This window comes from Rhynchophorus ferrugineus, unplaced genomic scaffold, assembly GCF_030347505.1.
Source record: "Rhynchophorus ferrugineus isolate W39M unplaced genomic scaffold, kcgeb_rfMv2 rfM2, whole genome shotgun sequence".
NCBI lineage: Eukaryota > Metazoa > Arthropoda > Insecta > Coleoptera > Curculionidae > Rhynchophorus > Rhynchophorus ferrugineus.
The window spans coordinates 48,875,737-48,889,275 of NW_027472581.1; the positions used below are offsets into that span (position 1 = coordinate 48,875,737).

The 13,539-nt window shown below is 32.7% G+C and overlaps 2 protein-coding genes across 2 annotated transcripts; both read right to left on the reverse strand.

Annotated features, from left to right (window-relative positions):
• Nucleotides 1–375: 375 nt before the first annotated feature.
• On the reverse strand, nucleotides 376–1,404 carry LOC143190081 (ATP-dependent DNA helicase Pif1-like). Its single transcript, XM_076394167.1, has 2 exons — nucleotides 1,266–1,404; nucleotides 376–1,203 (listed from the first exon to the last, which is right to left on the reverse strand). Exons 1-2 carry the CDS (start codon nucleotides 1,276–1,278, stop codon nucleotides 569–571), a joined length of 648 nt encoding a protein of 215 aa, XP_076250282.1. The 5' UTR covers nucleotides 1,279–1,404; the 3' UTR covers nucleotides 376–568.
• An 806-nt stretch (nucleotides 1,405–2,210) lies between these two features.
• LOC143190080 (uncharacterized) lies at nucleotides 2,211–4,736 on the reverse strand. Its single transcript, XM_076394166.1, has 5 exons — nucleotides 4,282–4,736; nucleotides 4,103–4,221; nucleotides 3,548–3,818; nucleotides 3,323–3,490; nucleotides 2,211–3,220 (listed from the first exon to the last, which is right to left on the reverse strand). Exons 1-5 carry the CDS (start codon nucleotides 4,601–4,603, stop codon nucleotides 2,355–2,357), a joined length of 1,746 nt encoding a protein of 581 aa, XP_076250281.1. The 5' UTR covers nucleotides 4,604–4,736; the 3' UTR covers nucleotides 2,211–2,354.
• Between the last annotated feature and the right edge of the window lie 8,803 nt (nucleotides 4,737–13,539).

Consider the following 13,539-nt stretch of genomic DNA (forward strand, 5'->3'; position numbering starts at 1 on the left):
AAGATATCCGGTCTTACCCAGCCTGGTTACTGGCGTGACTGGAATCATTTTCCTTGTCGGATTTTACACTCTTGCCTAGCACATTCACAAATATTAAACAATCACAAACATAAATTTACGACCATGCCCCAGCAGAATTCGAACCCGTCCCATCGCCTTTACCACTGCGCCACCAAGCCGGCTTATTTATTTATTTATTTATTAATGATGTTTTATAAGTAACTAGCTGACCCGACAGACTTCGTCCTGTCAAAAAGATTTGTAATGTGGCAATTTTTGTGCCTACGTATTTTAAAAAATTCTCCTGAACAGAACCATCACCCTGGTGATAGGGCGTTGTGAATAAAAAATAATTAAATAAAACATATATAAGGATTGAAAAGTAAGTAATCGCTTTATTGTTAATCATGTGAATCATAATTATTATTATTATTATCATTATATTGCTTTGTGGTATACGATGTTTTTTGTTTGATTACCTGGCGCATAGATAAACAAATCTGATGGTTTTCCAACACGGGAACAGGCAACATACAATTGACCATGTGAGAAACATGGGTTTTCTAGATTAATACCACAAACACTTAATGATTGCCCCTGGGACTTGTTTATAGTCATAGCAAAAGCAAGCCGTCAACATGTCTATAGGAAATTTGCCATTACCAATGTCAATGAGTTGTTTAGAGAATATGTTTCCAGATTGGTCATTTTGCAACTCGACACGCATATTCTTGCTTAAATGAAGTACTTTAACATGTTTCCACAAATTGGAGGACTTTAGACATGCATTGAGTTCATCAGCTGGCGTTGATCGTGGAATCACTGGCAATGTTTGACGAAAATCTCCTGCTAATAAAATCATTGCACCACCAAATCGGTTATTATTGCTACGTAGATCTTTTAAGGTTCTGTCTAAAGCCTCCAAAGATTTTTTATGTGCCATCGTGCATTCATCCCAAACAATCAATTTACATTGCTGCAAAACCTTTGCCATTGCAGAGTTCTTCGAAACGTTGCAGGTTGGAGTTTCATTGCTTTGCATATTTAATGGCAATTTTAGTGCTGAATGGGCTGTTCGACCACCTTCAAGCAAAGTTGCTGCGATTCCCGACGAAGCGAGTGCAAGTGCAATTTTATTTTGTGAGCGAATTGTTGCTAATATTAATGAAATAAAAAAAGTTTTTCCTGTACCACCAGGTGCATCTAAGAAATAAATCCCTCCAGTTTCATCATTTGTTACTTTCATAAGAGTTTCAAATACATACTTCTGTTGTTCATTTAACAGTGGAAGATTTGTTTGAATTTATTCTTTCAAAGCGTTGAGATCATACAGTCTTTCTCGATGCAACTCTTGGTTAAAAGCGTCATGCATTGGACGATTGGGCGCGGTCAGGCCTAATTGAATTAATAGTTTGTTTGACATTATCAAGCACATGTCCTCAATTGAAATCAATGCTTCATTGTAAATTTCTTCACTGATTTGTATATTTGGATTTCCCATTCTATTCCGTATTTGATACAAAATATCATCACACATATAATCTTTGTACTTGATCCACAAATCAATTGGGTTTGATGGGAAGCATGTAGATATGATTATAGAAAACAATGTTCGTACTTGATGAGCGTGTGATGATATTACAGCATCATTGAGAGTTTGATCCCAATGAGCGTCATTTTCAAGCAATTGCAAACGTTGACAGGCTTCTCTGTAGGATCCACACAATTCACCATCAACAGTTCGTAACTGTTGGAATGATGTTGGGCCACGTACATTGACTAATAGCAGTCGTAAATAAAAACATTCATCATTGCTTGGATGTACTGAATAAATCCGGCCAATCGCATCGGTGGAATATACATCTGTATATCCTGGAACTGGTTTTCCTTGTTTCCGTCGTATAAATCTCCTTGAGGATTGATTCCAGGTATAATATTTTGGCATTTCAGAATATAGCAATGTTTGCAAAAAAACTGGTTAATGTAGTAGATGGTGGCTGAGCAGCTCTTTGTACTGCGTTCTGTGCTGTAAAATACACTCTTTGTCCATTTTCTAAATGCACAGCTAAGTGAACAACAGAAGGGTGTCTCTCATGAATAGGAAAAGAAAATATTCGCCAAACTGCTTCATTACTACTGACATAGCGGCCCATTTGGTATTGGGTAACTTCATCATTAGAATTCTCTGCACCAATTCCAATCACAGCCATATCACTCCCTTTGGTTACATATTTGCAAATGTATTTAATCGATTTCACTGAATGGCAAGATTCAACGTTGATGTGTGCTTTGAATGTCTTTGATAAAATGGGTGAATATGGAACAATCCAACGATTATCTATTTCAATATCTTGTTAATTTAATTTGACAATTGTTGATTTTCCATTGTCTGCTGTCGATCTGCGACGATACAATGGATAACCGTCATTACCAGTAATTGTTTCCGATATTAATGTCCGTGGATATCGTTTTGAACATTTACCATCCATCATACACGGTGAATTTTGATTAAGAGTTCCACAGGGACCATGTATCATGTTTTTGATAACTACCTCATGCAATCCAGGATCTACATGTACATTAGGGATTTCAGCTGATATCACTGCATCAACTTCATTTGGCCTTATCTTTTCAACCAACCAAATCAAAATGTGTGCATGTGGCAATCCTCGTTTCTGCCACTCCACAGAATACATCCAGCAGCGTGTTTCACCAAACACATTATGTTTTACGATGAAATTCATTAAAGATTTCAACTTTTGTCTAAAGACTCTGGCTGTAATATCATGACGATCAATGGATGATTTCCCAGGTAATAACTCCTGCTTAATTTCTATCCATTGCGGATTGCATGTAAATGTGATGAACAAATCTGCTGTACCATAATGACGAACATACGACATGGCATCTTGAGCATATTCGTGCATATGCCGAGGGCTTCCGATGTATATTGCTGGAAGAATAGTCATCCGACCGACATTCTGTGCATTTCCATCAGTATTAATCGCATCTCGAAGGTGAATATACTCTTCAGATCGGAGTTTGGTTTGATTCAACCTGATGAATGTTAATCTCTCCGTTTCAATTTTAACATACATGTCATCAACATATTTGTGATATAATCGCCGACATTTCAATATGTGATTATCTGCATTTTCCCGAATCATTAGGCGGTATGAATAATAGTTCATTGAACTGACTTTTTTGTTGGTTTCAGAACCTGTAAACAGATTTTGTTTTAATAACATTCAAATATAAAATTAAAATACATAATATAGTGACTGAGATATTATCGCCATAGCTAAACTAATATTTTAGTTACCTGTAATGGGATTTATCATTTTTATTGATAAATCGTAGCCATCTTCACCTTGCCAAAATATAATGGGATATTGCAGTGCATCATATGAGCGGTGTGTTTCCTTTATAGGTTGTAATTGAAAATTCCGACGATGTAAAACAATATCACGGGATTCCAAGTTTTCTCCAACTACAACGATAGCAACTTCATCAATAGTTGGTGCATTAAAACGTCTTGTATGTTGACCTGCAGGTGTTTTATCAGCTCTGATTACAATTTTGTGATTATCGGATGGCATCAGATCCAGGGCAGTTTTAAACAATATAATCAATTGATTGTGTTGATGAAATAAAGTTTGTAATTGTTCTACAATAGACCTTTTTACTAAATTGTTATGTGCACAACGCAGATCAATTTCTTGTGGTGAATTGCCCATAAAATAAATTTGCAGGAATTTGTTGTCGCTATCTGACACTGGTAACAGTGAACCTGCTCTGTGATATATTTGCCCTTGTATCTGTAAATAAAAAAAATATTATGGTGTGGTATAAATTAATGGATTGTCAATGATCAAACTTAAATAATATTTGATCTTAAAAAGTATATATTTAGTTTTAACTAATATCTATCAAATATAAAATATAATAAAAGTGTCACTGAAACTGAATCACCATATAATATGATGACTAAGTGATATATTTCGTAATGATTAAGAAATTGAAGATTAGTAACACATCTTAACTTTGGTGACAGAAAATTTTGTTCGCTAAAATAATTATGAGTAACTGCTATAATACATACCTTGAAAGTTGGCATAAAATTTTCCCGAACTGCATTTGTTGCCCCAAATGAAGTCATTTGAAAGCAATTGTTATATTGTTGAATATGTGTCAAAAAGTGTATAGAATCTGTTCCTATTCCTGAAACCAATGAGTACAATGGTTCTGGTGGTGGATCCAATTGTATCAATTTCACTTTACCATTTGCGCAACACAATCCATTGGCATCGTTTTTGTATTTTAATGCCTTACAGTGTGAGCAAACCAAGTTCATAGAACCAATAACAACACATTGGTAGTTACTGTAGTCAATTGACACATCGTAACTGAAAGCAGCTGGATTCAAACTTGCGCGATTATTAGTTGAATGTCGCGCTCGCGCTTCACGCGTTTGTGATATCCGAATTCTTTCACGTTCATTTCCGTCGTCACGTTCTTGTGCAGTACGATTAGATCGGTAATTAGCTTGGTTTATAGCATTTCTGGTTCTTCTACCTAAATTGCTTCGTCTTATAGGAGGCATATCAAATATAAATTATTTTTTCACTAATCACGAACTAAACAAACACTAACTAACTAAACACTCTGCACAAAACACGATATACGAATTTGTTTCGTGTATCACTTGACAATTCATCTGTCATCTGTCAAAAGTCATCTGTAACAGACAACTTTTTTTTTTAAATTTGATATGACTTGAACTCAAATCCTTTTAAGCCGTACGAATTGTTTTATTTATTTAAAATTTGAATTAAATTTTAAACAAATAAAAAATTTTAAATAAATAAAACAATTCGTACGGATTAAAAGGATTTGAGTTCAAGTCATATCAAATTTAAAAAAAAAAGTTGTCTGTTACAGATGACTTTTGACAGATGACAGATGAATTGTCAACTGATACACGAAACAAATTCAAACAAAAAGGGCTATTTTTAGGGTTTTTCCAGCAATAATTCTAATTTCTCTCGCCGTAAAAACCATCCCTGAACTTCAACGAACATTTTAAAAAAAGATTTGGCCAAATTGGTCCAGGCGTTGTTGAGTTATGCGCTTAGGAACATATTTTGCGATTCATTTTTATATATAAGATAATAATAATCTGTCATTCTCTAACTGGAATGTAAATCATGTAATTAAATACATAAACTTTAGATAGATCTAGTAATGCCATATATACTAATATATAAAGAATATATAATGCAAATACATTTAATATATTTAAACTATAGATAAATCGGGCGACCTATGTTTACCTACGAGTATTAAGTTCGACTAGCAATATAGCTCGAGATGACCATTTCATGTTTGATTTTGTACAATATATGCAATATAGTTGTTATAAATCTGCATAGGTCAGTGGCAACGTGCATTACACCTGTGTTAATGTATTGTAACTTATACTATAGTATAAAAAACTTTGCTCCTCTATTTGTAATAATATGTAAACACTTAAATATAATAGAGATTTTCAACCCGTTTTCAGTGGTCTGACTTGCTTTAATATTAACGTTGTCATTGATTTAACATCGTAATCGAAGGAATTTGTCATCATGTATAGTTCCTATATGTACTAAAGTTTTAATAGCATTTTTAACAAGACATTCCTACATTATCTATGGTATCCAGAGCCTATTCGCAACTAATCACTCCTAAATCAATTTTTATCGTTGACAAGCTCTATCCATATGTACAAAGACATAGTAATACACCAGACTTACATAACTAAAGTAAGTTAGAATAAAATAAACATTGTCATTCATATTACTGTTGATTTAATAAGGTCTTACTTAATTTTTAAATACTATATCTGACCCAATAAAGAAATGTGTTTTCATGCTACATATAAATTTTATACATTAAAGTCAGAATTGGAGACTTCAAAATATTGATAATTTTCTATATCCTCAATTCTGAATAATTTGGAAACTAATAAAAATTTGTAATTTTGTACAAGATTTATTACATTTCTATTTACATTGATCATATGTCGATGCTAACGATGAACCATTGTTAAAACTTCCGATTTATAGAAAATATTTTGTCACAATTGCTCGAGGTCTCGACAATACGTTCTCGAAGATACAGAGACATATTTCTGTATTTTCGAAGCATTATTCCGCTGACATCAGATGTTCCTTTTGTGTGTTCGGCGCTCGCAATTTCTGCCTTACCGACTATCCAGAAATACCTCATTATGCTCCGTTGGCGAAAACCACATTCGTTGCATTTACCCCCGCTGTGGATCATCGCCGGCTTTTCCGATGCGAAATACAACTATTGGATTTATTTATCAGTTTCTGCCAGCGCAAAGGTATCCTATTTCAATGCGTAGATTCTATGGAAATATATTCGAACATTTAACAGAAAGTATGTTAAAATGGCATACTTTACTTTAGAATTTCCGCCAGCGAACAATCAAGAAAATTAAGAGTAAAAATATATATTTGATAAAAATAACAAAATAAAATAATATTAGGTTTCTACCAAAATACATAATATAAAGTGTTAAAGAATATGGCAATTTTTGTGTTACATTTTAGTCTCCTTTTTTCTAGCTAAATATTTCTCGGGACCTACTGCTTAACGTGGGGTTCGATCTATGGTCTCATATCCAGGATCTACGGGCCCTAAGCTGGTGAGTGACCAAGTTAGATACCATCCCAAGGGAACACTATTATCTATCCTGACTACTCGCGTAATTGAGATTATTTTCCTTGTGGAATATAACTAATTCTAACGAACACATTTTTATATTTTCTCTATAACTACACTAAAGTATATTTATTATTTATTTTCTACTTTCACAAGAAAACCATTCTAATAAATGGATGTTTGCATATTAACCCCGTGATATAAAATGTATAAAGTTGATGACAAATATATAGAGATATAGAAACTTAGGTAAGAGCAAACCTAACCATGTTCATAATGTACGCCTTTGTTATCACCAGAGGGGCAAAGAGGTATAAAAACAGTTATATAACACAATTTAAGAGCAATTGCTGGCACTATCCTTGTAATATGCACGCTAAAAATTATTTCTTTAAACGATACAAATATCTCGAGTGCCAGAATGTGAAGGTTCAAATTATTTCGCGAAAAATCTTTCTCTAATCCAGAAATGTTTTTTAATAATAACCAGTGATAAACTCAAGAGAATCTCTTATAAGCTCCTACGGAAGTATAAGAAGGTTTGTCCTTCACACTTAAGGCCGCATGATTATATACACAAAAGTGGAAGAACATTACTTAACCAAGTCTCCTAATTGTAATTCAAATAGAAAATCTTTTATTATAGTGAATGTACAAAACTGAACACGTGTTTATTGATAGATCATTTTCCGAAAAGGTGTTATACCAACAGAAATGGTACAAATAAAAACTTTTTTGAAGGAACTAAATTGAGGATTTTCAAAACAAAAAAAAAAATAAAAGTGCTTCTCCGGCAGATTCTGTTGAACTTAATAAATTCAACTAGACCTACTACTTAATATGAGCTTTGAACAACAGTTTTACGACGACTTCAAATCATCCGAAAAAATCAGTACTGCTCAGCTTGATTACTGGCGTTGTTAGGAACATTTTTCCCTTCGGATTTTAAACAATGGTTTTTGATTATTTACAATTATAAATAATCACAAACATAAATATACGACCATGCCCCTACACGATTCGAACTCGCGACTATCGCAACAGTAGGAGGAGTTTCCCATCGCCTTGACCAATGCTCCAACAAAGCTGGAAAAAATGAGTGTTCACGCAATATGCGAGAATGTGTATAGTTTTAAGCCATAAATAATAACAATAAGCATCCATTCAAATGGCAAGCGTTTCACATAACGGCATACAGATGCAATCAAACCATTATTTTTTAGGGTTTTTTGTCCTATGTGCTTAATTTTGTAAACGAGTATAATTAATTTTTAATAAAATGTTATTTATAAGATTATAAAGTTTTCTATTTCAGTTAGTTGGAACTTTATATTTGACATATCCATAAATAATTTTCTTAACGTTGCTGATAATTTAAATTACGTTTTTTAATTATACAATGAGTTTACATTACATAATAACTTATGTTATATTCAGCGTAGTACTTTATTAAAAAATAATATTAACAATGAAATTGGAGACATCAGTAAACAAAATTAACAATTGTGCCGAACAAGCAATCGAGATAATGGAACGAGATTAAATCTGCCAATGTCGGTGACATTTGTTATATAAGAGTGCGCCAATAAGAGCAATCTGGACCTAACTCATCTGTTTTAGAACAAAATATTGTGAAGTGCCAGAACCTCAACCAGAATATTACTAACTTGCCCAGAAATATTAACAATAACTTCTTCACTATAATAATATTGACTCAGTCTAGATGGCGCACATCATCTAAAACAACTCAAAGGCCTATTGGGCCAGTATAGCGTGTGTTAGTGAAAAATAAAAGTACAGTGCTAGTACTCTGGTTAATGATAACACATAGTTAATTTATTAACATTATAAATATAATATGAAATATATTAATACGAGAATAAAAAGTACGAGAATCATAATTTTATATATTACATCAATAAAAAATTAATATATAAATTTATTATAATTAAAATTGTAAGTATATAAAATTAAACATAATAATCTCCAAAGCAATCTCAAATATCAATCTCACCCAATTTAAATATATATTAAAAAAGTCCCTGGTATTTAAAAATCCCCCTAATAGCAATAAAATGGTATTTTAATCCTGATAATGTATATAGTATTTTCTTCTTTTCCCATTACCTATCCAGGTAATTATCGAAGTAATTAAATTCCGTAAATCGATTTAGAAGCTTCTGTTATTATAAAATTGATGAATAAATTATAATAATTGGAAATCTTTTTGCTATTAACATGATATTAAATTTTTAGTGTATTTAATATATACCTATATTATTTCAATTAAAATATACTATATACTTGTACAAACTAAATTTTATTTGATACATATTTTATTAAGTATTACAGTCCGTTCAATGAATAGTGAAATCATGTCATATAAATTTATGACGTTAAAACGTGGCAATATTGCCGCATCAATTCTGAGTTTTACATGAACAGTGCCGTTCCAATACTACCAAACATTCAGCATCATTTTCCTTGTTCCAGTGCATTCTTTGGAAGCGTGCATTGTGGCAATGGAAGCTTTTCCTTAATCTGCATCTCACATAGTCGTATGTATTCTGCTTTCTACTGTCCGTAATTATGGGTTTCAAAAATGACTCGATTTTCCTTTGGCATCCTGTCTTACATATATATAGTTTAAAACTGTTTTTCTGGTCGAAGTTTAGTTTCAGGTCAATGTGGTGAGATGCCACTTTACCCTGTATACACTATTATTACAGTTGAAACACTACCGCTGCACTCCCAAGTAGGCTTTTAGAACACCATTTAGAATTAATCAATTACTTGATGTCATTTCGTAATATAGACCTGTTACTTCACCAGTGGCCTTTAGTAACCATGTATTATGAAGCTTGTCGAGGTAATATATAATCCGCTTCATTGAAGGTATGGTTGAAATGACTATTTTCTTTCTGATTTTATATCTTTGTTTACAAACATCACAAAGCTCCGGAGGCTTCATGCCGCGACAGCTAACAGATATATTATTAGCCTACGACTCTTCGCCTCACTGCATCATTACGTCAATTTTAATACGCATCATTAAGACATGAGTTCTAAGAACCATATGCTTGGAAAAAAATTAAGATTAGGGAACCTTACACAGTATAATGAATGCCAATTTTGACCTAGAAATAGTCAGCTTAAATACTACTAAATTCTCAAATAGAAAGTTTAGTTCTTTAAATAACTATGTATTCCTTATGCCCTAAAACTCATATACTATCATATTTATATATGATTTTCGTTTTGTTGAATACATATACTTTATTTGTCATTATATGTTTTGTCATGTAAGTGGTAATCCACTACTAATTCGATAATACACATAGAGTATACACATATTCCTTTATCAAGTGAAGATAATCAGTGTTGCCGTGAAGAACTTTCGTTTATATTAAAATACGAATGCATATTACACAGTATTTCTTTTCGCCACTTTCTCCAATTAAAATAAACCTAAACTACTTAAGCTAAAGTTAAGGGTTATCTTTGCAGTTTATACAGAATATCTTACTACAAGTTTGTATGATTAAATTTGCTTTCATCTTCTGACTCTGTGCGTGTTGTACAGTAGCTTTATCGCTTCCACGCTGCTATGATTTAGTAAACTTCATGTTTTAAGGAAAAATACTGGATTACTTCGTAAATACATTTAATTTCTAGGTCATCCTGTAAGTCTTTGTTGGTTACATTGCTAGTTAATCTTAGAACTTGGCTTTCTAGCATTGCAATTTAATGAATGTAATTTTACAGTTGTTTGATGATTTATTCGTGCGTAGTAGGTAAGTAGTTTTTTCAACTAATTCAAATTAAGTTATTTGATGCTATATGAACATCTCGTTGACCACTTTGAGTATACTTTGAGTATATAACGATTAAATTATTTAATTAATCTATAAAAACAAAAATTAGGTCTCGTACACGTTCAGTATTATCCAAGGGTTATTATATAATCCTGATATCTTGCAAATTACAGTGTAAGGCATGAATACCTTTATGACTAACTCAACAGGGCCGTAAATTTATTTTTAATTAGCAATTATGGCGCCTACAATTAAACGACGAAGCTGAGCAGTAAGTAGATTTAAAATCAGTGATTACGAGTCGCGCCTGTCGGCAATTAAAATATTCACCATTATAAATTATATTTAACTCATGAGGCCAATCTCCCCGATTTTGGATTGTTAAAGAGAAAATTTAACGGGTTCCTATCTCCGGTTTTAATTACCAGCTTCTTTTTACTACCTAGTCGCTTTATTGGGCAATAAATATTCGAAATTAAGATGTAAAGCCCATTGTTTCCCCCAATTTTAATTTATCGAAATTTAATTTACGATCAAAGGGTGCGAGGGCTGATCGGAGCGGGGCGCCGCTTAATCAAAATTTTTCAAAAGTTTCAATAATTATCTAAAAATATCTATACTGGAAATATACGCGTTTTCTGGTTCTTTTTTCTGGTTTCGAAATCAATAGCAACTGTATCGGCGAAAGTTTGCTATCAATATCATTTTATATTAGGATAATTGAAAAAAAAGCATCTAGATAAATAAACACAAATCAACACGAATTTTGATTTTGATAAGAATTTATAAAATTTCCATAGAATTACCGATAGTTGGACCAAAAGGTATAAGGCCTGAAAATTTTTACATTTATTTTCAGTAGAATGGTTAATAAATATTTTAGAAAATACATAGTTTACATTTTCGTTTATTGATAGATTGAATAAAATATTACGATTTATATATTAATATTTATCAACTTTTACTATAATATCAACTTTCAAAATGGTTGAAAAAAGTAGTCCATATAAATTATTCATATAACTAACATATTTTCTTTCATGTTTATAAGCACTTTCACTAAACGCTAAATATAATTATACTCCATAATTATTACCATAGTGGCCTTACCGAACATTCTCCTTTTTCTTCTGCGTACACTCTCATACCCTATTTAATTTTTGTTCGTTAATCTGAGTGAGCATATAGTATATGCATTTTTAGAGACATGCCGACTTTTTTGATCTATTATTTTGATAACAATAAGCAAATTGGATTGTATTAAACGGAAGCCCAAATGTTCCGCCTTATTCTTCAATAAACACAAATATATTGTCTCATCAAAGATTTCTGACGTAAGAAAATGGGGTTTTGGTAGTTCCTGTGATAGTAAAAATTCTTTGTCCTCAATATTTTTATCTAAACTCTGAGATCAGCTTGATTGAGACGTTTTCTAGAAGATCAGGTATTGGAAGTTCTGGACTATATGATATTGAAGCAGAAGATGAAGCAAAGTCAGGATATTCGACAAATTTCGCATTTTGCCTTTACCTTTCTTATAAATACTATAAATAATATAATAAATTATAAAAAAATAACTATCCTTAACTGTTATTTGTGGCTGTGGGATCTTGTGGTATTTTGTCTCCTACATTATTCTTGGAACTGCGAATTTTATTATCTGTTTATCACCTCGATACCAACCAACCTGAAATAAAATAATCTATTGCGATTAGTGTAAGCAACAAACGAGCCTATGGTGTATCATATTACGAACAAGGCTGGTAAGCTTCCTAGGGTTTTCAAATGTGTTTAAATAAATTTCGTACTTTAATAAATAACATGTTTATAACAAAAATCAACAGCATGATAACAGGTCAATTGAAAAGTCTCCGGCCTAACATAGTAAGACGATTTTTTGGCAAAATTAGTTTTTTTATTCAACATAATTCCCTTCAAGGGAGATACACTGATTATAGCGACCCTCCAACTTTTTGATAACATTCGCTTCAAAATAGGCCTCAGACTCGGCGATCACGTCTTCATTCAACTAAAATTTCTTCCCAGCGAGCTTTTTTTGAGATCTGAGGAAAGGAAATTGTCGCTGGGGGCTAGATCTGGAGAGTATGGTGGATGAGGAAGCAATTCTAAGCCCAATTCATGGATATTTGCCATCATTTTCACTGACTTGTGACACGGTGCATTGTCTTGGTGAAGCACCACTTTCTTTTTCTTCAAATGTGGTCTTTTTCGGAGATTTCATCCTTCAAAGGGTCCAATAACGCTATGTAATAGTCACTGTTAATAGTCCTTCCTTTTTCAAGGTAGTCAATGAAGATTATTCCATGCGCATCTCAAAATACAGATACCATAACCTTGCCAGTCGACTGTAGCATCTTCCCACGCTTTGGAGTGGGTTTATCGTATACAGTCCACTCGGCTATCGATTGGAGTGAAATGATTGGAGCCATGTGTCATCCATTGTCACATATCGATGCCAAAACTCAGGTTTATTACGCTTGATCATCTTCAAAGACTGCTCCGAATCATCAATTAGTTATTATTTTTGGTCAAAAGTGAATTCGAGCGGCACCCACTTTGCACAGAGCTTTCTCATTCCCAAATATTCGTGAATGATATGGTGTACGCGTTCAGTTGATTTCTTTAGAGTGCTATTGAGAGAGTGCTTTAGATCTGATATTTTATTCAATTTCAATTTCCGGTCATTCAAAATCATTTAGTGAATTTTTTAAAATTTTCGTCGGTAACAAACTCTTTTTGGCGTCCACTGCGTTCACCGTCTTCGGTGCTCATTTCACCACGTCTACACTTACCATACAATCCTTGATTGTTGATTTTCATAGGGCAGTGTCCGGAAACTCGGCATCACGCCAAGTTTTTGCTTCAACTGTATTTTTTTCCTTGAAAAAGCAATATTTTATTAACACGCGAAATTTCTTTTAATCCATTCGAGATTTTAACCTTTTTGAGTTTTGTACAAAATATTTAATTC

What these genes read in the sequence shown, in the direction of transcription:
- LOC143190080 (XM_076394166.1), bottom strand. Translation starts at nt 4,603, where the DNA reads ATGCCTCCTATAAGACGAAGCAATTTAGGTAGAAGAACCAGAAATGCT. An exon ending in AGCTGATAAAACACCTGCAG is followed by an intron (nt 3,491 to 3,547) that starts GTCAACATACAA and finishes CTATCGTTGTAG; the next exon opens with TTGGAGAAAACTTGGAATCC. An exon ending in AATGATAAATCCCATTACAG is followed by an intron (nt 3,221 to 3,322) that starts GTAACTAAAATA and finishes ATCTGTTTACAG; the next exon opens with GTTCTGAAACCAACAAAAAA.